Here is a 27,932-nt window from a genome sequence, read left to right as displayed (position 1 = left end):
GGAGATTAAGTGTAGGTTTTGAAACATTCGGAGGTGGGGTCTAGTAGGCTCCTCTCTCCCTGTCTTGTTTCCTTTCAAACCTCATCCCACACATTCCTGTCACTATGATGTTCTGTCCAAGTGCATGAGGCCAAGCAGGCATGGATTCAACCTTCTGAAACTATAAATCATAAGCCAAAATAATTCTTCTTTTTGACAGTTTAGCTCTCCTCTCAGCTAGTTTTTTTTTTTTTTAATACGGATATTTGTGTTTCAATTTTACATATCAGCCATGGGTTCCCCTGTCCTCCCCCCTCCCACCCCCGCCCCTGCCTTCCCCCAGCACACCCCCATTCCCATTCTCCTCCAGGGCAAAGACTCTCCTGAGGATTCATTTCAACAGTACAGGCAAGTCCAGTCCCCTCCTTCCAGGCTGAGCAAAGTCCCTCAGCTTTTTGATCACAGCTGAACAAAGTAACAAATAGAATCTTTTTTCAAAAAGTTATTTTACAGCCAGGTAGTAGTGGTGCATGCCTTTAATCCCAGCACTCAGGAGGCAGAGTCAGGTGGATTCCTGAGTTCCGGGACAGCCAGGGCTGCACAAGAAACCCTGTCTCTCTCTCTCTCTCTCTCTCTCTCTCTCTCTCTCTCTCTCTCTCTCTCTCTCTCTCACACACACACACACACACACACACACACACACACAATCTTTTTACAGTGTAAGTCCCACCGTATAATTCACTCATTTGAAGTATAGAACTCTAGGTTGGAGAGATAGCTTAGTGGTTAAGAGTGGTTGCTGCTCTTTTAAAAGACCTGTGTTCTATTCCCAGCACCTATAGCAGGAGAATATGATGCTTTCTGGCCTCTGCAGGCACTTGCAAGACTGTGATGCACATAAACTCATGCAGGCACAAACACATAACCGTAAAAATAAATAAACAAATGAACCTTTGAGACGGAGACATGTCTCAGCGACTAAGAGCACCTATTGCTGTTGCAGAGGACTTGGGTTCAGCTTCCAGCACCACATGGTAGCTCACCACATTTGTACATCCAGTTCCAGAAGTTCCAATGCCTTCTTCTGACCTCTGTGAACACCAGACCCTCACGTGGTTCATAGATGTACATGCAGGGAAAACATACACGTAAAATAAATCTGAAATATAAAGTGTAGAACTCAGTAGTTACTCATAAAATTCACAAAATTGTGAGCCATCACCACTATCTAGTCATAAAGTATTTTTTTTCTTACTACAGAAGGAAGTTCCTTGCAGTTATTGGCAGTTACTCTCCAGTTCTACCTTCTCTCCCCTGTAAACAGCTCCTATTTCTGCTTTACGAAACTGTCTTCCTTGGTGTTTCCATATAGATGGAATTATATAGCAAGTAGCCTTTTGTGTCTGGATTCTTGACTTAGCGTGTTTGCAGAGTTCTTTGTAGTAGAATGTCAACGTATTTTTAATGGCTGGACAGTACTTTCAACTTGTTAAGGATGTGGCTTTAGCACAGTAGAAGAGCACTTGCCTAGTTCCTTGTATTTGCATTGTGAATATTAAATGTACCTTTTGCAAACAACATATAGTTGGATTTTTTTAATCCAGTTCTCCTAATCTGTGTTCTTATAGGAGCGCTTATTCAATCTATATGCAATGCGATTACTAATTGATAATAAGCACCATTTGCTATTTGTTTTCTTTGTGTTTGATGTTTCTTTTTCCCTCTGTGCTAACTGGGTGTTTTCTAGTGTGCCAGGTAAACTTTCTGATGTACCATTTAGATTTCCTTGGCCTGTTTCTTCATTTATTTAAGACTTACTCTCCCTGTGTAGATCTGGCCAGTTGAAACTGTCTATGTAGACTTGTCTGGCTTTGGGGCAGTCCTCTGCCTCAGCTTTGTAGATGCTGGGATAACAGGCTCAAACCCTTGGAGTGTGTGTGTGTGTGTGTATTTCTGTCTGTTGGCCTGTCTGTCTTTTGCCCACTTAGTAATAGTTCTAGAAATTTAATTAACACCTTGATTTTTTATGATACTATTTAGATTAATGCTAATTAATTTTTAGTAATATGGAAAAGCTTTGATTCTACTAGCTGGGTTCTGTCCCACTTACTTTATATTACTGTTCTAGAAATCAGAAGAGTTACAGGCATGAAATTAACATACACTGCCTTTTAAGTTTACCTAAGGAATTATCTGTGCCAGTGCTTCTCAGTTCTTTTTGGTATTTTGAGACAGGTCTCATTATGTAGCCCTGGCTGGCCTAGCATTTGCTATATAGACCAGGCTAACCTCAAACTAAACTTACCAAATGTTCTAACAATGGAGTTTAACCCTGAAAATGCAACAGAAAAAGTCTATATTAGAATTTCTTTCAGAACAATATTAGGGAGCAGGATTGAAATATAGAAGGGGGGATTGTATTTTTGTTTTGTTTTGTTTTTTGCTGTTTCATAACAAACTACCACTAATTTAGTACATTATCTGGGTCAGGAGTCTTGACATGGCATGGCTGTTTTCTGCTTAATGTATCAAAAGACCATGTATCAGGAATCAGTTGGGGCTGTGCTCTCGGAGAGGTTTGATTGGGGAGTCACTTCCAGGAGACCTCATTTATCTCACTGTGGTTTTAGAGCCTTGGTAGCCTACTGCCTGAGTGGTAGGAATCTTAGGGGCTGTTGAGGAACCTCTTCCAATCTCAAGGCTTAATCTTTCAATTTAGAGAAGAGTTGGAATAAAGATTTGTCACTCTGCTAATGAGAGTGGTGCAGGTGAAATGGTACTTAGGAGGTGTTGTCAGATGGCAAAGGCCAGTGGAACAGAATACTCTCCAGAAATGCTTATTGAAATTAGCGTACGAATGGGCTCATCTTTATTCCAAGGCTCTCTTTCAAGTCTGTTTATTTGACAGAATCTTGATTTGTGGCCCAGGATACTTCCAGACTCGCTCGCTATGCAGCTCATGCAGGCTGGTTTCTTGACCCCTGTGCTATAACCACAGTGCTGAGATTTCAGGCCTGTGCCATCGTGCCAGGCCCAAGTCTTTCTTACAACATTTGAAATCATAAATATTTTATAACCACAAACTAAAATTCTCTGGTTAGTAGATCTTAATTCTATACACTAATATTTATTCTATTCTAAGAAAAAAACGTTTAATATTTTAATTAGATTTCTTTAAAATACCAAACTATATTGAGAACTGTGTATATAATACATTTATAATACTTTCTGAAAAATCTGATTTCAGGTCTTTCTTTTTAATTGATTGAGGAAACAATTACTGTTTACATGCTTTGTGCAGAGGAGTTTGCTAAGCCATGGTAAAGATTCAAACATGTATTGCTGGGCATGGTGGCATACACCTTTAATCCCAGCACTCGGGAGGCAGAGACAGGTATATCTCTGAGCTTCAGGCCAGCCTAGTATACATACCAAGCTCAAGCTCCAGGGCAGCCAGGGCTACATAGAGAGACCCACCCAGTCTTCAGAAAAAAAGGGATTCAACCATGAACCAGTTACTGTCTTTTTGAGGTCTCTGTTTTGTTTAGTATAAAATAGGCTCCTATATCCATATGACACCTGGCATAGTAAGCGTGAATCAGAGGGTTTCCACTTGTGGACATGGGGACATGATAGTCAGTGTTTCATCATCATGACTGATCCTAAGGGACACTATTTAAAAAGAGGGAAGGTTTATTTGTGCCCATGGTTTCAGGGGGTCCAGTCCATAGTTGGCCATCTGCATTGTTTGAGGCCACTGGTATTCTAGAGATAGAAAATGTCATGGCAGAGGAGCTGTTTATAGGAAGCTTGTCGTGGCCCCCAGTCTATTAGATGGTACGAACCATAGTTAGGGTTATGACTCTATAAATGCCCTCACAGACTCACCTGAAGTTAGGCTTTCCTAATCTAAACGTCTTGCAGGCACCTTTGGGAATAGAGAGGACAGCATTCTAGACTAAGGACACAGCATCAGCAAAGTCACAGAAAGTACTTTAAAGTTTAAAATTTACCTATTATGTGTGTGTTTGTATGCACACAACATGTGTATGATATGTATGTGTGGGTACATTTGCCATAGTATCCATGTGGAGGTCAAGGGATAACTTTGTGAAGTGTTTTCTCCCCTTCTGCCCCTCCATGAGTTCTGGAGATCAGACTCAGGTCCCCAGGCTTGTTCAACAAGTGTCTTTACCTGCCCAGCCATCTCTCCAGCCCAAAGAAAGTTTCCTATAGTTACAGTTTAACTTAGCCTGTGTGAGAAGAATACTGGAAAGGAGATTCCAAGTTTTCATACAGGAACACAGAAAGACCTCTAAAGCTTTCAAAGCAAGTGCTTCCGTGGTAAATGCTTTTTTTCCTGTATTCTAAACTGGATTACTTGTGTGTTAAGCTTAGAGCATTATTCTAACCCCCTCCCATGCATTGCCTTTAGAGCCTGCTCGAGTTACTAGAAATCACAAGTTTTGTGAAGAATGCCATTCTTCCCCCAAGATCAATTTGATTTTGACTCTATTGTTTAACTTGGTAGCACCACTGCTGTAGAAGTCACCGAGAGATCATTTTTATGGCTTGAAGACTTTAAGCTCTTTTTATGGCTGGAAAGATTCCATGGAATAACTTTGAAAAGAAATTCTCTGGTGCCAGAAGCAGCTTAGATCTTTTTCTTTGTTGTAGACTTCGATGTCCCTTTACGCTTTTATGACTAAGTTGCATGGCCCATTTTCCTCGAGGAACATCGTTTCATTCACCATGGAATGCTAAAGAATAAAATGCAGTTTTTCTGTTCAGTCTCTATTTAGAGTTTTTATATGTATTATTTAGCATTAAGTTTTTATGTTGAGAAATTTGCAATGCTCCTAGTTTGATGTTTGCTATTTTTAAGCTAATCTAAAAGAGAAACTAAATTGCTACATCCAAGTTTGTTTGTTTTTTTAATTACTATTATTTAGATGTTTGAAATTTCTGTAGGTAGAGCACTACTTCTGTGTTAAGAAGAAATCTTCATGGTGTTTAGGGTTGTGGCGAGGTGGTTGTACAATTAGAGGTTAAGTGTATGTGATTCAACTTATCTGCTACCTAACTATAGACATTTGCACACTTGTGTTCTTTCCTGTGGTCTGGAGCATAGTTGGTGAACACATACCACTTTTTGGTAAATAACTAAAGCAGCTTGATTAAGGGGTGGCCTCGAGGCTTCTAGGCTGAACCTTTGTTCCAGGCACTTCTCCCCCAGGCTGCTGGGAATCTCACTGAAACTTTATCGCATGCCACCTACCGAAGAGAGAAGCTTTCATTGTATGTATGCCCAGTCAGTCTCCAGCCTGAGTTCTGACCCTGCTACAGACCCAGACTGTCAACTAAGAGTGTGAAGCGGAACTGGGACCTAGGTCCTTCACTTTGATCCATGACCCTCATCTCCCATCTCCCCAGTTCCCTTCTCTGAGGGTCGTCTATCCCTTCTAGGTCTCTATTGATGGCCTCCAATTGTTTGCTTGATTTTTTTTTCTCCTCTTGTCCCTTTCTCTTTTTCAAATTCTTTTTCCCCTCACTTTAAATTTTCCTCCCTCGCTTTCTTTCCTCCTCCCTTCCCTCTTTCTGTCTCTTATCTTCTTGTATTGGGTATATAGTTTGATTATTAAGCCCTTAGTGGATGCAACTGTTTCCTTCCAAATCTATACGTTGTCTCTTCAGTCAGTAAAAAGTTTCTTTATCGTTTCATGCCTTCTGTCTTTATAGATCATTGTTAGCATATGGAAACACCACAGATGTTTTTCTTTCATTGTGTGTGTGAGATAGAACACAGGACTTTGCACATGGTAGGCAGGCAAACTCTGCCTCCACATCCCTTTCAGCCCATACTACAGAATTCTGTGTTGATTTTTGTATCCTGCAATTTTGATATTTTTCTTTTTAGGGTTTTAGTTTTTGTTGGTGATATTAGAGTTTTATACATATTAATTTATGTTCTTAGCAAAGAGAAACAACTTCAGTCCTTCCTTTCATATGTCTTTGGATATCATCTTTTGTGTTTTTCTCCTGATTAAATGCCCTGACAAGGACTTCTAGTACAGTGCTGAATAAATGTGGCAAGAATAAAAACCTCATGTTCTTCCATATGGTACCAGAAAGGCTTGCAGTTTTCTGTCACGTATGATATTAGCTGTGGCTTTACCATATATGTGCTGTACTGTGTTGTGGTACATTCTTTCCATGTCTGATTTGACAAAAACTTGAATTTTGTCAGATGTCTTTGCCTCATCTAATGAGAAGGCCATGGGGTTGTATTTGTCCTTCGGTCTATTAAAATGCTATATCCTATCTATGAATGTGAGCATGTTGAGCTACCCCTACTTCAACCCAAGGTACATCTGTGATTGTGGTGACTGTAATCTTGAACTTGGGTTGCAACATTTTGCCCAGAAGTTTTGCTCCTGTGTTTATTAGTGCTGCTCACTATGTTTGCCTTTGGTATCAAGGTAGTGCTATTTTGTTGAGAGTTTAGAAGTGCTGTCTAGTTTTTTTGAAGGATTATCATTAGTTCACTTTTAAATATTTGATGCAATTCAAAATGAAGCCAGTGAACATCCTGGGCTTTCCTTTTGATAGGACTTTTTTTTTGGTTACCTAGTTAGCCTTCTTCTGAGCTATAAATCTATCTTCGGATTTTTCCATGTTGACACATTGAATGTGTCTAGGACGAGGTGTGTCACTGTTGACAGTAATCCCTTACAACCCTCTGAGCTCTGTGCTCTTAGTCTAACGCCATCAGCTTCATTTCTAGTTTTGAGTCTTCTCTCTAAATTATCTAAAGTTTGATTTATTTTGTTTATCATTTCAACATCTCAATTCTTGTTTTGTTGATTTTTCTTCATGATTTCCAGTCTCTGTTTCATTCATGTTTATTTTTAGATAAATAGGGTGTAAGGAACATCCACTCTAATTTATTAAAACAGTTTTAGTTCACATATAATCTAACAAGGAGTGTTCCAAAATCATTTATGCCCTGATCTTTATTATTTCCTTCTGCTAACCTTGTACATACACACACACACACACACACACACACACACACACACACACACACACACAAGTATATATGCCCTGAGAAGCAGTGTTTAGTCATTTCTTCTGCTCATTTCCTCCCCTTTCCTTCCCTTTCTTTGTAGTGCTGTGCTGGAACCCGGCCTATGAATACAAGGCAGACATTCTACCACTAGAGCTACAGTCCTGCCTGTGTGTATGTGCATTGCTTTGGGTTGGGTTGGGTTTGTTTGCTTGTTTGTTTTTTCTGTTTGTTTGTTTTGTTTCTTTGGAGACAGGGTTTCTCTATGTAGTCCTGGCTGTCCTGGACCACTGGCCTCGAACTCAAAGAGATTCACCTGCCTCTGCCTCTGAAGTGCTGGGATTAAAGGTGTGCACCACCACCTCCTGGCAACTTTATATTTTTATGTGTCTAATTTTGGATACACACACATACCTGTTTATCTCTGTTTCTTTATAATTTTTTAAATTTATTTTTGAGATTATATTACGATTACACCATTTTCTCCTTCTCTTTCCTTCCTTCAAACCTTCCTACACCACCACCACCCCTACTCTTTGAAATCGTGGCAGCTTTTTTCATTAATTGTTGTTACATGCTTGCATATGTATATACTAAATATAACCTGCTCAGTCTGTATATTGTTAATTCTATGTGTGTTTTCAGAGATGACCATGTGGTATTGGATAACCAATGAATGTGCTCTTTTTTTCCCCAGAAAGAATATTTCGCCCACCCTCAGCACTCTTTAGTTGTTTGTAGTTCTTTGTGTGGGATTGAGGCCTGTGGTCTTCCACACTCTGGCGTGTCTGTTGTTATCCTTGTTGACTCATGTTTAAGCAGTCATGTTGGTGAGACTTTATAGGTGTAGTTTCTGACATTCCTAGGCTATATAATCTCACAGCAAGCTCCCCATCCTCTGGCTCTTACCGTATTTCCACACCACCCCCCTTCTTTACTGTTCCCTAAGCCTTAGATATAGGAGTTGTTTTGTAGATGTATCCACTGATACTGGGCTCCACAGCTCTGCATTTTGATTGGTTGTGGTTTTCTGTAATGGTCTCTGTTGTAAAGAGATGTTTCCTTGATGAGAGGTGAGGACTATGCTTTTCTGTGGGTATAAGGACAAATGTTTAGAATGTAGTTAGGGATATGCTGGTTTAGTAAATTATAGTAATTTAAAATGCGTGTGTGTGTGTGTGTGTGTGTGTGTGTAAAAATTTCACCCAGTGTGTTTTCATTATATTTGCTCCCCACCCAACTCCTCCCGGGCATCCTTCCTTTCCTACCCACCTAAATTTGTGTCTTTGTTTGTTTGTTTGTTTTAAACTCATGAAGTCTGATTTTTCTACTCATGTATTTTTAGGTATGTGATCTCTCTTGGGGCATAGTCAGCTTACCCGGAAGCAACGATCCTCAGAGAGAACTGATTCCCCCTCTCTCTTTTGCTGCTAGGGGTGCGACTCTCTGTCCACTTCCCCTCTCCACACTGGGATTTGGTCTGGGGTGAGCTTGCCTGTGGTGTTGCATGCTGTTGGTCACTGTGAGTTCCTATGTTCAGCTGCCCTGTGTGTCTAGAGGATACTGTTTCCTTGTATCCATCCACTGTCTCTGGTTCTTACATTCTTTCTGCCCCCTCTTCTCCAGTGACCCCTGCGTGCCTTCCTTATTTTTATATGCCCTTTAAGGAGAAGTAATTCTCTTCTATGTAGCATATAGTTAGGGCTTTTTTCTTTTAATTTCTTTTTTTAAACAGGGTTTTTGAACTCTCTGGCTCCTGAATGCTGGGATTAAAGCCATGCACCATTATACTGAACCCTGGGTCATATATTTTCTGCATTCATTCTCTATGATGTTTTATTATATAGTCATTTGTACTCATGGTAACTATTGATACTTTTGTTAGCTTTCTATCATTGTGATGAAATTCCTAAGGGAATTTTTGTTTTTGTTTTTGTTTTTTTGTTTGTTTTTTTGAGACAGGGTTTCTCTGTGTAGCTTTGCGCCTTTCCTGGAACTCACTCTGTAGTCCAGGCTGGCCTTGAACTTATAGAAATCCACCTGCCTCTGCCTTCTGAGTGCTAGGATTAAAGGCATGTGCCACCACTGCCTGGCTGAGAAATTATTTTAAAGAAAGAAAATTTCATGCTTTCAGAGGTTTTAGTCTGTGATCACTTTGCCAGATTGCTCTTAGGCCTGTGGCAGGGCCTCATGGCAGAAGCCCTTGATGAAGAACTGCTCACTTCATGGTGTCTAGAAAGCAAGAACAAGGTAAAGAAGAGCTCAGGAACCCAGCATGCTCTTCAGGGTTGTAAAAGGAGTGACCTGCTCCTTCCAGCTAGGCCTTGCTGCCTTCCATGCTGCCAACCAAGCCTTGAGCACCTGAGACTTTGGGTGGCACATGTGTTCTAGCCATCTCAGTAGGCTAGGACTGACTGCTGTCATTTTCTGATTTGTTCTGGTTAGTTTGCAGAAACTTTGTCTCCTCTCTTGTGATGCCTTTTGTGGTCTGTCATTCTCCTTCTTGACATGATGCTTTGATGCTTCTGTTTTCTGTCTTCTGTTTAAACCTGTTTTCTGTCATGTAATGTTTTCGCTATTTTTTGTTACAGTCTTCTACATTGTGAAATGATGTTTTTTCCAAGTAGTGTCTCTTTGGATGGCATGGTATCAGGTTTGCAGCAGATTCAGTCTGACAATATCGTGGCAGTAGTGACTTAGAAAACATTTGCGGTATCTGCTGCTTCTTACTCACCTGTTTTTCCCAGCCTATAGTCTGTGTTATTTCTCACAATGTAACTGCACTATCACATTCTAATTAACATTAGTTCTTGTCTTTTTACAGGAGTATAGAACATAGTTGATTTTTTTTTGGCCTGTACTTAATCTCACAGAGTCAAACATACAGTTGATTTTTGTGTGAATAAATTTATACATCCAGATTTTATCCAACATTTACTAAGCCATCACTTCTTAAATTAACAAAAATGGTCATATATATATGTGTGTATATATATATATATATATATATATATATATACACATATATATATGTTTAATACATGCATTGATGAATCTGCTATTCATCAACGTTGATGAATTCAGAATCCATTTTTCAAAGTTAGAAATTTCTTCCATGCGTAAATAAATAGCTATAAGTTCCTAGTTTCTGTTCAAGAAATGTCAATGAACTAGATTGTCCCTCAAAATATATGAGTTACTTCATAAATACTGTTTGTTTGTTTGTTTGTTTTTTAAAGATTTTTATTTATTATGTATACAGTGTTCTATCTGCATGTCTGCCTGCAAACCAGAAGAGGGCACCAGATCTCATTACAGATGGTTGTGAGCCACCATGTGGTTGCTGGGAAACTGTTTGGTTAGTTTTCTTTGTTTGTTTTAAGTTCACATTGTAAATATTGTGCTTTCCTATGTATCTAAGAGAGTATAAGATCACCTATTATCTGTAGCACAGTACTAACATCTTCAGACTCCTTGGTTTTTTAACCTGTTAGTAAGAAGAATACTCTTATTCAGAGAATTTCAGGATATTTTGTTTCTGTTTAGATTGCCAAAATCTGCAGTGATTCTTATATTCACTTCAGGGTAGTATCTGCCCATATTTTTTCTCCAAGTACACTATTGACTGCATGAGTATTTGAGAGTTTAACCTTGAAATGTTGAAGTCAAAATACTAAGTCAAGTGTAACTACATGGGGAGGTGCTTAAGTCAGAATTACTGTTTGAGGTCTTTTTATAGTTTACATCTGAATACTGAAAATTAAGGCTATACTCATTTTATGGTAACTAAACATGTTGTTTAGAAAAATGAATTTTTCATTTTTATTAATATTTAAAAGTATTCTAACATACCACCCATATATATATATATATCACCTGAATAAAAGAAACTATTTCTCAACTATTAATACCTCATGAAATGAATAGCAAAGAATCATCTTCAGATGGAAAAATATGATTACACTTTACCTATGAGGCAATTCTGTGAATAGGATTATCTGAGATAGTCTATTTAGGCAGGCCTATTAAATACATTAGGACTTGAGTACTGGCTATTAAAGTGAGTAAATGGCAATATTATGAAGAGAAACACATGCCAAAAAACATTTTCCAAAGGGCTAGGATTGTAACAATACCAGTAATGAGGGCAAAGAGGTCTTAATGCAATTTGCACTTTCTAAAGTTTCAAAAAGAGACTCTGAGTTAGTGCGTTATTAATGTACTGAACATCTGGTGCTGCGTAAAAGCTATGGACGTTGAACAAATGCAGGATTCTAACTTATTGCCTCCCTAGTGACATACTGGTTTGAGAAGCTTAAAAAAGCGAAATGACAATATCCAGATAAGACACAGGCCTTCCAAAGTACTCTTTTAATTTGTGAGATGTGACTTTTTCAGAAACTTGCCTCTAAGGCTAACGAATCCAAGCAATGTGAATGGCAGCTGGTAAACTCAGTCGTCTTTGTCATTGTGTGTCAGCTGGTCTCTGAGTATGACGAGTATTTACGTTTTATGAGCTATAAAAATAACTTAGAAATACCTTGTGTTTTTTTCTCATGTAGTAAGCCTAGAAAACAGAGGCAGGTCTGTGTCCATGGTCTTTCCTTTAAGCTGTCTGATTGCTGGGTAACTAAGAGACTGTAGCAACTGAATTGTGGATCCAGTCACTCCGAGACTCCTGGCAAGAGGGAAGCAGTTACTGTTTACATGTGCCCTGTGACTGTCACCTGCAATGAGAACGGAAAAGCTGTAGACCTAAGTATTCAATGAAATTGAAAAGGAGGAAGAGGAGAGCCCGGGGGGGGGGGGGGGGGGGGGAGCTAGGGAAAAAGGGAGGGGGGCTAGGAAAGGAGGAGAGAGCCTAATGGAACTCCAGACAAAAACCTCCCGCCTGAGTGTGTGCCCTTTAAAGTGGCTCTCCTCCCTCCACCCCGGTGTCCTCTCACTCACCACTTGACTCTTCCTTCATTGTGTGTTTGGGGCTTTGGTTGGTTGGTTTAGTTAGTTGTTGTTTTCGCCTTTCCTTGTTCTCCTTCTTGACTGGCCGTTGGTTTGAATGTTGTTGATTATTAAGTTCATCTAGCATATTTATTGAGCATTTTCTACATGTGATGTGTTCCAGTATTAGCCAATCACCAGAGTTAAACAGAACAAAAACTTATTGCCTTCTTTACATTTCCAGGGATGAGAGGTTGAAAGTAAACTGGGTATGAACAGATACAGATACGTTAGATAATGTTATGAACTGGATGTGTGTGTGCTCAAGAACCTATGTGGCAGTCCTAACCCCCAGTGTGGTTACATTGGAAGATGGGACACGCTTCCAAGGATGTACTTAAGGTCGTATGAAGACCTGAGGATGGGACCCTGGTCTCATAGCATTAGTGTCTTCACACCAAGAGGCACAATAAAGCCCATTGCTCTCCCCTGCATAGGCACAGGCAGACGGCCATGTGAGGACATGGGGAAAAGGAGACCATCTACGTGACAGGAAGAGAACCCTCCCTTTCTAGAAATCAATTTGGCCACCATCTTAATGTTGTATTTCCCATTCTCTAAGACTGTGAAAAATCCATTTTTGTTGTTCAGTCACTTCATCTGTGACATTTTGTTACAGCACCCTCAAGGGGTCTGATACAGTTATGTAGAAAACTAAATGAGAAGGGGAAAAAGAATTCTGGGGAGATAGAGAGATGGTTTATAATTCTGATAGAATGATTTAGGAAAGTTTGCTTGAGAAGGTAGCATTGAATAAAGGTCAAGGAGGGGAGGGAGGGGAGGAGGAAGGGAACCGTTTGGATTGCTGAGGGGTGCTCCGGTGGAAGAACCTTGTAGGAGGAAAGGCTAGAGTGCCTGTATAGTGTGTGAGCTGAAGAGAGGACTAGAGGTCAGAGGAGGGGCCAGGGTCGGACCATAGTGCAACAAGGCTTTGGATTTTATTCTGCGTACAATAGGAAGAAGCCTTTGGAGGTGTGACTTGAGTATTGGTGTTGTCTACAACAGGCTTTGTATCCCAGGCCGGCTTTGAACTGTTGTGAGGCTAAGGATGAGCTTGAGCTGCAGCTCTTTCTGTGCCTCCTCCTCCTGAGTACTGGGATTACAGGTGTGCACAGCTGCTTTTGATTTATGCTTTGCCGGGGATAGAACCCCAGCTTTGTGCATGCTAGACAAGCATCCTGCCAGAAGCCACATGCCCAGCCCTAGCCTCAGTTTTTAAAAGATTGTACTGGCTGCTAAGCAGGAAGAGGGGGGACTTCAGAAAACATAGGAAGAAACAGGCAATAGTTTAACAATCAAGTGAAGCAGGGTGACAGGTGATGATTGGTGACTTAGGGACATGGTAGCAGCAAAGCTAATGAGAAATGCTTACAGTCTAGGTATTGTTGGAAGACAGTTCTGACAGGATTTACTAGTGGCTTAAATGCTCAGTGATAGTAAGAAGGTAAATGTCAGGGCTGGAGGGATGGCTCAGCAGTTAAGAGCACTGGCTGCTCTTCCAGAGGTCCTGAGTTCAGTTCAAAGCACCAACATGGCAGCTCGCCACTGTCTGTAACTCCAGTTCCAGGGGATCTGACACTTTCACACCAATACACATAAGATAAATTTTAAAAAAAGAAAGAAGGAAGGAAGGAAGGAAAGAAGGAAGGAAAGAAGGAAGGAAGGAAGGAGAGAGAGAGAGAAGGTAGGTTTCCTTGTTGGAACTATTTTTTTCTTTTTTTTTGAGAGTTATTTTTATGTGTATGGATATTGTGTGTGTGAGTGAGTGAGTGTGTGTGTGTGTGTGTGTGTGTGTGTGTGTGTGTGTGTGAATGAGTGAGGGTCCAAGGACAACTTTGAGGAAGCCGTTCTTTCCCTCTCCCATGTGGATCATCCATCACAGGGATGGAGTCCAAGCCATCAGGCCCAGGGGCAAGTGCCTTTATCTACTGAGCCATCTTGTTAAGTTTGCTAAGATTTGTTTTGTATCCTAGCACATAATGGATGTATATATTTCAGAAGAATTAGCATTCTCCTACTGTTCGTAGGATGTTCTATATATGCCTCTTAAGACTTCCAGATTGTGGGGTGGTTAAGGTTTTCTATTTCCTTATTGATCTTATGTCTGGATAACTTATCGATTTGTTGAAGCTTGGGTATTCCAGTCTCCTACTATTACCATGTTGTATGTTCTGTGAGTATTCGCTGGAAATACTTGGGGTTTTCTTAAGCAGGCTTGTATAAATGTGTACTTGTACATTGCTGGCAAACTGGCCTGTTATCCTTACAGAATGTCTTTCTTTTGTCTCTGTGGTAGTGTTTGACTTGGCTGTTGTTTGGTGTGGATTGTGTGAATGCTTACCACTCATTAGGAGTATCTTTTCCCAGTCTTTCACTGTAGTTTTATTTATAACCTCAAGTCCAGAGAACTGATAAGGAAGATGCTATTACTGTTTTCTCATTTTCTGTCTCTCTACAGTCTTTTTCTCTTTTCTCTCATCTTATTTTTTTTCCTAGAAAACAAAAGATACTATAATAACTTCTTAGTTGTGTTTTGAGAGTTTAAACAAGTTCTTCCTGTTTGATTTAAAAAAAAAAAAATGAGTGCTATTTTCTTTTTAAGACAAGCTGTCACTGTAGCCTAGGATGGTCTCAAACTTTGAAACCTAATGTTTTTCCCTTACATATTAGTGCCACAATACCTAGGCAATATTGATTTCTTTTTTTAAGTATTATTTTATGTAATGTTTTTGTGTACTGTGTTTGTTATGCTGTGTGAGTATAATGTGTTGTATATGAATGTGGTTTGTTATGTGTGTGTTACTCTGTATGTGTGATGTGATGTGTGAGTATGATGTGTTAGACATGCATGTGTTGTGCTGTGTGTATGATGTGATATGTACATGTGGTGTGTGTGTGTGTGTGTGTGTGTGTGTGTGTGTGTGTGTGTTTAAAGTGATATGTGTGTGTAATGTGTGCTGGCATGCATAATCCACAGTATGGAGATCAGACCTTTGGAAGTCAGTTCTTTCCTTCCATCTTGGCTCCTGGGGATTGAATTCAGGCCTGCATGGGAAGCACTTTTACCCTCTCAGCCATCTTAACCACTCAAGATTAATCTCTGTATAAGGTAAATAGTGTGTTCAAGCTATAAACTTTCACCAACGATAAGGTTTTAGTGCAAACTGTTAAAATGAGATCTATGTTTGGTGTGCTCTTTCTCCTTTTTTCCCTCTCACCTGGTCTCTAAATTACAATCTTAGTCACATAATTATGATACACTGACGGTCTTGTCCAAAAAAAAAAAAAAATCTCATGAAATCTATAAACTCAGATATATCAGTGAGCTCAGTGGCCTTTTTTCAGACAAATTTTAACACCAAGCTCTTGTTTTGTTTTGTTTTGTTTTTGTGGTAGGAGAGGTTGGATGTAGATCTTGGAACAGGGCAGGCAAACACTCTCCCCAGCCCTTTCCTTACTTTTAATTTTGAGACATGGTCTCACTATATTGTCTTGTTTGACCTTGAACTTATCCTGTAATCCAGGCAAGCCTTGAACTTACCATCTTCTTGACTCAACCTCTTTAGTATCTAGAATTGCAGACCTGCCCAACAAACACAAGTGAATCTTTTGTTTGTAATGTGAAAAAATCTTCAGTGGAAATTTTGCACGGGCCGCTTCCTTGTTGTTTCTTAAGCTTCTTATCTTCAGTAGATCTCTTCTAAACTAACCATGCATCGCACATATGGATTTGTCTCACCTGAGCAGAGTGAGTTTGGTCAAGACTTTGGAACACTTATGACCTGAAACTTGGTGTTGTTATCTCTGAGTCAAGAAATCAATGATGAAATACCTTTGTTTTCAAATTCAATGAAAATGGATATATCATTGTATTAAATTTCTGTTAAGTATCAGCAATTATGGAAACTTGTAAGACATTTCATTTGGTTTCATTTACTCTAGAGATGGTACTTCCATCCAGTTCTACACTAGCTTTTCCATAGAGAAATTTAAGTAATTTAATGTTGTTCTATACTTCATTGATTTTTTTTTTTTTACTATCAATCTTTTCCTACCAATTAAAGATCCATTTTGACCTCTCCACACACACTGTTGTTCTGAATTTGTCAAGAGGGCTTTTGTACTTTCTAACTCCTAACATAAGACGTTTATTTCAAAACAGTGCATATTCAAAAATCAAATTCTAGCAGCTAATTCATGAGACATTTCAAATAGAAAATACTCTCAGATAATGACAGTCCTATAATTTTGAACATAATATAATGTTATAGGAAAATTGAGTTTTGACCAACCCTAACTCATTGAGTAAATAACAGTGATAGGGAATTTAGTTTACATTCTTTTAAACTTTATTTATAAGAACAATCTTAAGAAAATAAATGAAGTTTTGTTCATTAGAAAATTTTAGTTGGTTTCTTGGAATGTAGTTACATTGTAATAACTAGTCCATAGTATGGTAGAACTCATGACATTCAAAAGTGTAAAACAATTCAAATTATCATCTCTACAACTGACTTTTGTCTTTCTCATTTACTTAGTTCTTTATTCATTTTTGTTTGTTTGCATTTGTTGTATTTCATTTTCTACCATATTGAAAACAATGCCTATGTTCAGATTTTTAAAATAACAGCTATTCAAGCGATTGATGTGTTTCCAACTATTACTCTTGCTTTGCTGCATAAGTTTTATTGTATTCCTCTCACCCCCATGTGTTTAAGATTGTTTTAAGGTTAGGCTTTTCACTCACTCTTATTTTTAATCTAACAGTACATTATTAGAATGTATATTCATTCTGATATAGGTTGAAATTTGATTTTTTTATTCTAGCATTTGTAATTTGTAAATAAAGGTCTTTGTTCAGCCAGACTGCAGAATGAGTTTTCTCTGTCTCCTTTTAGCTGTTAGAGAAATTAAGAGACCGTTGGGTCTCCACTGGCTTATGGCACAGTTTGGAGTCAGTGAAGACAGTCATCACAGAACCGCAAAGAGGCGAAAAAACTGATTTTGATGAGTTGCTGCAGGTATACTACGATGCCATCAAGTTCAAAGGAGAAAAAGGTAATTGCAATTAAGTTTATGGTCAGTGGAAAGGCTTTTTAAACTGTAAAGCAAAGGAGAATTTGGTGCTATTAAAACATCATTTTATATTATCGTTTTAAGTGAATTGTACTTGGGAAAAATTATATTTTATAATCTTAGGTAAATAAAAAGTAGGTTAAATGAAAAGAACATATGTATTCAGATATTAAACCATATTTTACTTTATGCTACCTGAAATATTTTGTGCAAGAAGGAAGGTAGGATAGGTAGTTGGTGATTATAGTATACCAAATAAGATAAACTTAGAGGGGTTTGTTGTTTGTTTTTGGCTTTGTTCTCTTTGTGTTGTTCGAAACAGGGTCTCACTCTGTAGACCAGGGTGGCCTTAAACTCACAGAGAGCCACCTCACTCTGCCTCCCGAGTTAAACTTAGGTTCTTCAAATACCAACAGTAGTGGTGTTTGACTATAACCTCAGCACTCAAAAGAAGTGGAGGAAAGAGGGAGGTACATTCAGGCCAACCTGTGTTCAGATCCTGTCTCAAACAAGAGAAAGTAACTGAACACTCCATTTCCACATTTACAAGAGTTTGATGTGAAAGCTCATAGCAGTAATCTAGGAACAATGCAACAATGAAGGTATTGTAACATAATTGTTAATAAATTTTAAAGACATATTTTATAATCTTATGCATATGGGCCTGAGTATATGTGTGCATCCTATGTGTACAGTGCCCCAGGAGGTCAGAAGAGGGCATCAAATCCTCTGGAACAGGAGTTACAGGCAGCTGAGGTACCATGTGAATGCTAGAAACTGAACTTGACTGTCTGCAAGAACAGCAAATATAAATACATTTTTAATGACAAGATTATAATCAAGTATGAGAACCTGTAATCTCAGTTCTTGGGGAATAAAGGGGTAAGGGGATTGAGAGTTCAAGACCAGCATGGTTCACATTCTGAGATCCTGTCTCAAAGCAAACCAGAAACAAAAACTCCAGGCACAGCCATCCAGAGGCTGCTGCAGGAAAATTCCTGCAGAGAGGAGGCTGTATTTGTGCTGGTAAAAGTAATTATTGGATTTCAATGTCTTAGCTAATGCTTGTTCAGTTAATTTGATGCTGCTTCTGTGCTGTGTATAAGTAACCTTTTATTTTGTTTTACTTTATTTTGGTTTTCCTAGACAGGGTTTCTCTGTAACAACCCTGGCTATCCTGGAACTTGCTTTGCATTTTGTAGACTTGGCTGGCTATGAATTCACAGAGATCTGCCTGCCTCTGTCCTGGATGCTGAGATTAAAGATATGCGCCACCACACCTGGCTATAGGTAACTTTAAAAATACACAGTTTGTAAATTGATTTGCTACCATTTTCATTTAGTTTGTTTCCTTATTTATTTAAAGATAATGAAATTTAAAACTGTGTCTCAGCCGGGCAGTGGTGGCACTCGGGAGGCAGAGGATCTCTGTGAGTTCAAGGCCAGCCTGGTCTACAGAGTGAGTTCCAAGGCAGGTTCCAAAGCTATAGAGAAACCCTGTCTCTAAAAAACAAACAAACAAACAAACAAACTGTGTCTCATAAAGTGACCCCTGGTTGCTTTAAATTTACTAAAAATACTTAAGACAAGAATAAGCATTTTCAGAGAATTTTGAGTGTGCTTTTTAAAATGTTTAATTCCTATTGCTTAAGATGGAGCCCTTCTCATAGCGGTTTGTCGTGGCAAAGTGAGCGAGGGTCTGGACTTCTCAGATGATAATGCCCGTGCTGTCATAACAGTAGGAATTCCTTTTCCAAATGTGAAAGATCTTCAGGTGAGTCATAAGAGCCTTGAGGAGCTCTATCTGTGTGCTTTGTGTGAATTAACTGTTGGTGTTTCTTGAATCCTCAGATACTAACTCTCTGGATAACTGAATGATTGAGAGTATTTTAGGAGGAAGTGTTTATTTTTAGCATATCGTTTTGTTCAACGAAAGTGGTTTTGAAAGTGTTGCCTCTAACCAGGAGCAGCAGTATCACCTGGGAACTTGATGAACACACAGCAGTTTTTTTCTGGGCTCTGTCAGGATTTTCTGAGTCAGGAACAGTGCTGTAGAAGTCCACAATTTGTGTTTCATCAAAGCTCTTAGCAAGATACTCACAGGTTCCCCTGGGAATTCCAGGGTTCTCTCTTTATCTAGTTCTCTAGTGCCCTGTCTTGTAGATCTCATGGTTTTAGCCACTCCAAATTCCTTCCAGTCTCTTCCACTTGAGCTCAGTAGGACCACTGCATTGAGCTTGTACTTGAGTGGTATGTGCTCTCGGAAGAAACCTGATGTGAAGGAAGCTGAGAACAGTGAGTTCACTGAACGATCCCAGATCTCCTGACCAGGCTTGTGTTGTTGGGTGAAAGGATGGGACAAGGTCTCAGCACAGAGATGTATTTGGACCACAGGGACAAAGGGCAAGGAATAAGAGGCAAAGACAGGAGGGAGAAGGGAAAGGAACAAGGGAGGGGCAGGGGTATTCGCCCCAGAGGGACAAAGGACTGCCTCTGGATAGAGAGGAGGCAGCCTTGGTCCATAGGGAAAGGCACTTTATAAAAGGAGAGGAGGAAACCCAATTAGGATGGGTTGGTTTGTTTTGATTGGGCATGTTAATTAATTAGAGTAGCCAAAAGGAGACTTTTGGTTGCTGGACTTCAATAGCTGGACCTTGGTAGTCATCTGCAGGAGGAAGTGGCCAAATCAGGGAATTGACCTTGGTGGCTAGCTTTAGGGATGCAATCTAACGGTTTCTAGCAAGGGGAGAAGGGTAAAGACAAACCTGTTGTTGCTGTGTGTGCTGTGCTCAGGCCTGCCAGAACCCTTCATTTGGCATCGACGCCTTGAACATGTTTGTTCTGTTTTGTTCAAATTTTACACTTGCTCTAAATTGAAGAGGCATTCCTTAAAGCAGTTACTTCATCTAGACCAGCATTCTTAACCTGTGGGTCATGACCCCGTTGGCAAACCTCTGTCTCCAAAACTATTTACATTACAATTCTTAACAGTAGGAAAATTACAGTTATGAAGTAGTATTACATTACGAAAATAATTTTATGGTTGGGGACCACCACAACATGAGGAACTGTATTGAAGGGTCCCGGCATTAGGAAGATTGGGAACCACTGGTCTAGACCAAAGAAAGTTTTGTTTCATTATCAATGTTGGCTTCCTAAGCTTTCTTCTAAGTTTATTCATAGTAGTAAGTGCTAAGAGGATGTGTTAGGCTTCTCCAGAGAAACAGAACCAACTGGAAAAAAAAGAATGTGCATGTGAGTGTTGTGTGTGTACGCACACATATGCTTGCATGTGTCTATATTCATTCAGTTATAGGAGCTAGCTGAAAAGTTCAACAAAGGCCAAATGCAAGCTGGTTGCATGGCTCTGTTCAAGAAGCTGAAAGGCTTAGAATCACAGGTGTTGATGATGTAACACCATCCAAGGTCAAAGGCCAACCATTTCCCCCTCCTGTCTCCACACAACACACACACACACACACACACACACACACACACACACACACACACACACACACACAGGAAGGGTCCATGCAAGTTCCAGGGTCCAAAGGCCAATGAACTTGCAATCTAGCAGCCAAAGGCAACAGTAACAAAAAAAAAATGTGTCAGCTTCAGAGGGACAGCTAGAGAGTTTTCTCTCCTTGCCTTTACTTCTTTGTGACCCACAGCTGAATGAATGTCTTCCTTGCTGAATTTGCTGGCCTACAAACCAATATCTGGACATACAGTCAGACACCCAGAGGGATGTAGTCATGTGAACATCCAGCTAGCACCACAGCTGGCTTAGCATCTCTGAGGGAGAGTTTTCTTTCGTATCTCACAGGCATTTGAAGTGCTAGCAGTGAGAGAACAAGACTTGGCACCTCCTAGCCACTGAGGCTGGCCCACTGAGTGTGATCTATATCCTTACTTCCAGGGTCCAGCCACTTAAGGTAGCATGCCAAAACAGGAGTTCTTTCGTTAGCATAGTTATTTTCATTATTATTAGTATGTTAGTAAGCACTATCAACTACAGATGCTACTTTGAATTCTCTAGGGTAGAGCAGTTTGGGGGTAACATTAACAGTAAATAAACAATAGTTCTTTCATTAGCTCCTAGTCTTCCAAACCTCTGAACTTCTTCAGAATTGCTGCATCCTTAGGAGGGTATGTCATCCAGTGACTCACGGTCTAATCCTTCTAGAGTTTGCTGGCCTTGACAGCTTCTGCTGTCTACAACTAGCAGTGCTACTTTTGCCAGCATGCAAGGCTGTGTCTGCTCTTCTGAAATGGCTGGCGTTGCCCAGACAACTGCTGTGGGGTGACGTGTGCTCTGGAGCACCCTGTGGTCCCCATCAACAGCTTTCAAGCTAAGTTCTGCAGAAGTACAGCTCTGCTGCCGGCCTGCCGTTGTGGCTGCCTGTTGCTGGCCTGCACACGGCCTGTTGTTTCGCCCTGGTCCAGTGGTGCTGCATGAATGTGCTTGTGTTATAGGTGGATGGCCTCTTTCATCTCCTACACTACATCCTCTTCGAGCATCTTAAATCTATTTCTCCTTCAACAGATTCCTTCCATTTTGACTCATGCTCTTCCTAAGTCTCAGACCTGCATACACTCTTCAGAAATGGAAAAGATGACAAACTTTTTGGCTAATACTAGGTTACACTATGTATTATCCTTACACTGTAGTGAAGCCCCAGAGTATTCATGTCAGACTTACCATACTCATTACATTTAAGAAGAGAAAGTATCAAAAGGTACTTTATCCTTTCCCATAATTTTTAGTTAAAAAAAAAAAAAGGTTTCAAAAAATACTGAACATGTATTTGTTATATTATTCTTGGCTAGTTTTTCAAAAACTCTTAAAAGTTAAGACATGAAAAACAACTCCTTTGTTTCTTTTTATTTTGTTCTACCTTCACTCCAGCAAATGTAACTCTGGGCCTTGCTGCTACACAAAACTTGGGTGGTTAATGCTTTCTTTCTGTTCATCAGTTTTCCCTCCGTCCCTCCCTCCTTCTGTCCCTTCCTTCCTTCCTTCCTTTTGGGTGTGGTATGGTGTATATGCACATGTGAGTATATGCCATGTCTGCATATGCAGAGCCACAGAAGACCTCAGGAGTCTTCTCTATTACTCTCCACCTTACTTTCTTGAGACAGGGTCTCTCACTGAACCTGAAGCTCACTGTTGTGGCTGGCTGGCCCCAGAACTCTATGGATCCCCCTGTCTCCCCAGCATTTAGGTTTCAGGCATGTGTGGCCATGCCTGGCTTTTTATGGGGGGTGCTAAACATTCCAACTCGGGTCTTCTTGCTTGCATAGCAAACGCTTTTACCATCATCTCCCCAGCTCCAATAGTGTTTTCTTTTTCAGCAATATCAGATTAAAGGAAAGTATGTTTCACTTTGTCATATGTCTGGATCAGTCCTGTGTATAAATCTAACCTTAGTGACTTGAAGCAATAAGTATTTATTGTAGCTACATCTACGGAGTATGGCTGGCCAGCACCAGTTCCTGAAAAATATTTATTTGTATACCACAATGGAGTGTAAAAGAAATACCTATTTTTCACAGTTTGGTGAAATCCAGTTAAACTACTTGCTGTAGTAAGTGGGAAGTAATTAGGAAATTTTTAGCAAATCTAAAGTCATGAAAAGTTTGCCGCAAATATTTTCTTCTGTTTTTTATATAAATTTTAAATTTAGGTATATGATCCTTGAATAGATTTTTATATCCAATACAAAATAAACATCCAACTTTCTTATATCAAAAGTGAGTCTTTTGTAGACAACAAATTGTGGTTGAATTTTTTTTTCAATTCATTCTGCCAGTCTCTGTCCTTCAATAACAGAGTTTAACCCATTTGTATTTAATGTAGTTAATAGTGAGGAAGAACTTGCCATCGGCTATTTGTTTTCTGTGCCTTGTGCCTTTTGTTCTGTAGATCCTTCACTCCTGCCCTTTTTGTGGTCAGTTGCTTTATAGTACATAGTGCTCTAGAGGTTGGATGTCCTATATCCGAAGTGTTTGGGACCAAAGGAATTCCTATTTGAAGACTTTACTGTGGCCATCTCTCATCTGAAAATCTGAAATGCTCTGAACACTGAAACTTCTCCGACTCCATATTAATCATCATGTTTCAGACTTCAGGGATCCCAGCCTGTATTTTAATCCCTTCCTCCTTCCTTTTGTAGGGTTTAGTTATTTTGTTTGTGTTTATGTTAAGAGTTATAACTACATAGAGATTCATCTGCCTCTGCCTCCCAGAGTGCCGGGATTAAAAGTATGTGCCACCACACCTGGCTATTACTTTTTAATTTGTTTTTTCTTCTAATTAAAATACAATTACATCATCTCCTTCCTCCAACCTCTCAAATGCCTCCTCCATTCCCTTTTGAATTCTTTAATTTTTATTGTTATGTGCAAGTAAGTATGCAAGTGTAACCTGAGTTTAGTATTACTTGAACCTGTTTTAGGACCAGCCACTTAGGATTGTATAACTTTCTTTCTTTCTTTCTTTTTTTTAAAGACAGAGTCTAACTATGTAGGCTTGGCAGGCCTAGAACTCTGTATGTGACCAGGCTGCCCTCAAACTCAGAGGTCTGCCTACCTCTGCCTTTTGAGTGCTGGGATTAAAGATGTGTGGCACCACCCAGGCCTTTATTACTTCCTAAAGCACATACACAAAGTTTCATTCATTATGTTACTTTGTTTATATCTTATCATCTGCCAGATGGTATACATTGGAGATCATGGCTTACCTGGGTCTTCTCAGGGTTCCGTAGCTGCATCTCATTTGGGATCCACTTCTAAGCTCACTCAGATTAATTGGCAGGATTTTAGTGTCTTGTGGTTAGAGGACCGAGAATCTTTAGAACTCAGGAACCACTTCAGCTTCTTGTAAACTACTCCGAGTTGCTGCTGTTGATCATCTGTCTTGGAGGTCCTCTCACAGCATGGCAGCCTATTTCTTCAAGCTCAAAGGATGCTTCCTTATACCAGTCAACTCAGACAGGCTATTTGAATCTTGAGATTAACTTCCCTTCCTTTGCCGTACAATATCAAGAGTGGTTGTCCAGTACGCCTATCTTCTTGCCTGCTCTCTCAAGAATAGAGAGATGTGACTCCTCACTTGTCGCCTTGGAGAGTGGTGCTGCACTCTTTTTCTATAAGAGGAAGTAACAAAATAACTGATTCCCATAAATGCGTCATCCAAAACTGCTTCAAATTGCTGGACTTTAACTAGAACTTTTTTTTTTTTTTTTTTGGTTTGGTTTGGTTTTTCAAGACAGGGTTTCTCTGTGTAGCTTTGCACCTTTCCTGGAACTCGCTTTGTAGACCAGGCTGGCCTTGAACTCACAGAGATCCGCCTGCCTCTGCCTCCCGAGTGCTGAGATTAAAGGTGTGTGCCACCACTGCCCAGCAAACTAGAACTTTATAATTTTGTAATGTTGTTTGTCGCGCAGAATGAATGAAAGCTATCTATGGGTGAAAACAGTTTCAATATTCTAATAAAATTAAATAGATTAACCTCTGAATTGTTTTTTTTTTGTCTTTCATTTGAATTCACAGTTTTAAAAGTTCAGATTCATGATTTGAATTCGTGTTTTGAGTGAGGAAAAGAAGGCAATGACATTAATTTTATGGTACTAATTTTTCTTAAGTTTAAGGAAGATTATGGAAGTAAAATTTTAAATACAGCTTAAAATACTGACCTAAGACTTTATAGTCTTGCTAGCAGAGCTTGGCTTTTAGAGAGACAGGAAAATGTATGTTAGAGCCAAAACTATGACTTCTTTGGCTGTGACCAGGATTTCCTCTTCCCACCTTGGGGACTAGAAAGTAGAGGTAGGAAAATTTCATTTTGGAGCCAAGTGTGACTTGTTTAGTTCAAGTCATAATTTATTACTCATTCTTCAGGGACCTGGAAATAAAGAAACCCACTATGAAATGTTGATAATGGGCCACTCTGAAGGGTGAACATTAAGCTAACTTTCCCAGTGAGGATTTTCTTTTTCACGTCCACCTTTCCCAGATGCTTCTGATCATTTTGTAAGAACATACTTAATTGTATAATAGTTTAAAAGAAAACTTTCTGCACGCTAGACTGAAGTACTTGAGGGCATGAGAGGGAACCCAGGCTTTTCTATGAGTAGAAGTTGGTAGGAAAGCATAACTAAGAAAAAACATTATTTTCTCTTAATGCAATTAAGTCACATATAACAAAGCTGCCTTTTAAATGGGTATCTGAAACAAATCCATTGGCAAATTATAACTACAAAAGCTGCAGCATTAAAATTCAGTTATTCACATCTCAAATTGGTGATATAAACATAGATACCAGATTACAACAAAACTATTATTATGAAAGTAGTCCGAATAAATGAAACAACCTTCTTCTTTACCTAGCTAGAAGCACAAACTCCTGCAGTGGATTCTGGGAGCACAGGACCACACCCTCTCTACCCCTTTTCTCATGCACATCACAGTCTAGCAGGGAATACTGACTGACAGTAAAAACAGTCAGGGTTGTGCTGAAGGAAGTCACAGAGCTATGAGAATGGTACAGCAGATCTTTATGAGTCACAAAAGGCTTCCTGAGGAAGTGGGATTTAATGTGACACAGGAAAGAAGGTAAGAACACGTAGGTGAGCAGAATGGACAACAGTGTTCTTCTCATGGGAAAGCAGTTTCGAGGAATTGCAAGAAGCATGGATTTGGGGAACTGGGACATTAGCCTGTGAACTCAGGCTGGGAGAGATATTTAGAAGTTAAATCGTGAAAGGCTCTGTATGCCAGTTTCAGGTTTGGGGATTTTATTCTGTGCTGTGGGGAACCAGGTCCTGGAACAGAGCCGAAGATCAGAGTGCAGTGGAGTTCTGGTTGTAGTGTAGCACCTGATAGAGAAACCCACCTGGATCTAGCCCCAATAACAACATGTGCTTCCCCACGGGGATGGCTGTGTATATAAACTTAAAACACTGTAATACTAAACTCAGTAACATTTAGGAATCCAGCAGTTTATAGTTGGAAATACTTAGTCCAGCTTCCATGACTTAAACCTTACTTTTCAGAACATCCTTTTCCAGCTTAAAAAAAAAAAGAAGAAGAAGAAGAAGAGAAAAGGATGACTTGGCCAAAACTATTGAAAAACAGTTTTAGCCAAAAATACTGAAAAGCAGTTTGTAAATATATCTTAAATTTAAAAAAAATATTGGTTTAAGTAAGCAGCCTAAGTTGCCCACTTGTATGTTTGCAATGGGCAGTAAAAACAGAAAACAATCCCTTTGAAAGACAATGAATAAAAGAAAGGTCCATACAGTACATGATGAGCTGCTGCAATCGCTTCTCTCCCTACCCCTCCATGCTAGAAATTGACCCCAGGGATTTCTCTGCCACAGAGCCACACCTCCAGGATTCACTGTCTGTATTCCTTAAAGGGATGAAGACAAAGAAGCTTGATATTTTGAAAAATTCTAATTTTTTTTTTCTTTCATTCACCTGATGTTTTTGCAAACACAGGAACTCTGTAAATTGGTTTTGCTCTCAAACTAGGTCAGAGTCTTTGGACTTAGGTCACTGGGGGACATGGAAGATTGTCTGGGACTTGTGTTCATACTCATTTGTCGACACAACATAATTAGCAGCACCTCCTCCAGGGGAACTCTGGAACTGGTTTTTGACTTCTCTAAAAAAAAAAAAAAAATGTGATTTTGCTCTTCACAGGTGAATTTGAGTTGTGGATTTTAACCACACAATCTTAGACCAAGAAGCAGTGGATTGACCAGTTCGTTCTCTGTGAGACCTCCTCTAAAACTGTCAGTCACAGGCATGATCTACATCTAGGGCTTCTGCTGCGCCACTCAAGTTTTCCGGTTATACAGATTTTAACGTAGCAGATGATATAGGCTGTAATACATGTCACTCTTTACAATATCAGTCTTCCTAGTTTTGACTGAATTTAATGATTTGATAAAAACAGGTGTACATTCCTATAATCCCAGAACCTGGGGGCTGAAACAGGAGGATCAAGTTCAAGGCCAGCCTAACCTACATAAGGAGACCTTGAATAGCTTGAATCCTTAGAACTGGGTGGTGTGATGCTTTCTAAGTAGTACATAAAAATCAGTGTGCAAGGGAATATAGTGAGCTGTACAGTAGCTCATTTTTCCTACTGCATCAGTTTAGTAGATTTGTGGCCTTGGTATCAGAGTTTATCAACCTTGGCACTGTCAACCTTTTGGCTACTACACTGTAGAATGTTTAGTCAAGCCTCAGCCTTGACCCACTATGTGCCAGCCTGTCTCCCATCTCCTGCCCTTACCTGCCAGATGTGACTGCAAAAGTACATCCATGTTGCAAATAGCTTCTTGTAGGCAAAATTTAGTTGAGCACACTCCTTTACATATAGCATACAGGGGTTGGGGATTTAGCTCAGTGGTAGAGTGCTTGCCTAGCAAGTGTAAGGCCCTGGGTTCGGTCCTCAGCTCTGGTTTAAAAAAAAATAAAAAATAAAAAAACAAAAACAAAACAAAACAAAAAACATATAGCGTACATACATTTATATTGTGAATTCAAATGAGCAATCTACAATGTTAGTATGTGTGCGTGCATGTGCCTGTGTCTCTCACTGAATCTGGAGCTCACTGGTTGGCTAGACGTCCCCGATTCTCCCATTTCGGAATTACAGGCACTTGCCACCTGTCCTTGTGTTCGTTTGGTTTGGTTTTTATGAGGGTGCTGGGGATCCAAATTCAGGTCCCTTGCTTGCACAGCAAGCAGGCATTTTATCCTCTGAGCCATCTTCTTTGCCCCGCATTTATATTAAATT

The 27,932-nt window shown here is 39.6% G+C and overlaps 1 protein-coding gene across 1 annotated transcript in view; it reads left to right on the top strand.

Moving 5' to 3' along the window:
- The window catches only part of Brip1 (BRCA1 interacting protein C-terminal helicase 1), a 139,075-nt gene that overhangs the window by 75,287 nt on the left and 35,856 nt on the right, over positions 1-27,932 (top strand). Inside the window, exons 14-15 of the mRNA XM_036197293.1 lie at positions 16,942-17,101; positions 18,772-18,893. Of these exons, the coding sequence (XP_036053186.1) occupies positions 16,942-17,101; positions 18,772-18,893 (282 nt within the window). The remainder of the gene's footprint in view (positions 1-16,941; positions 17,102-18,771; positions 18,894-27,932) is intronic.

The sequence above is a fragment of the Onychomys torridus genome, chromosome 8, assembly GCF_903995425.1.
Source record: "Onychomys torridus chromosome 8, mOncTor1.1, whole genome shotgun sequence".
In the NCBI taxonomy this organism is placed as follows: domain Eukaryota; kingdom Metazoa; phylum Chordata; class Mammalia; order Rodentia; family Cricetidae; genus Onychomys; species Onychomys torridus.
The sequence above is the reverse complement of the archived record's forward strand: the minus strand, read 5'-3'. Positions and strand labels throughout refer to the sequence as shown.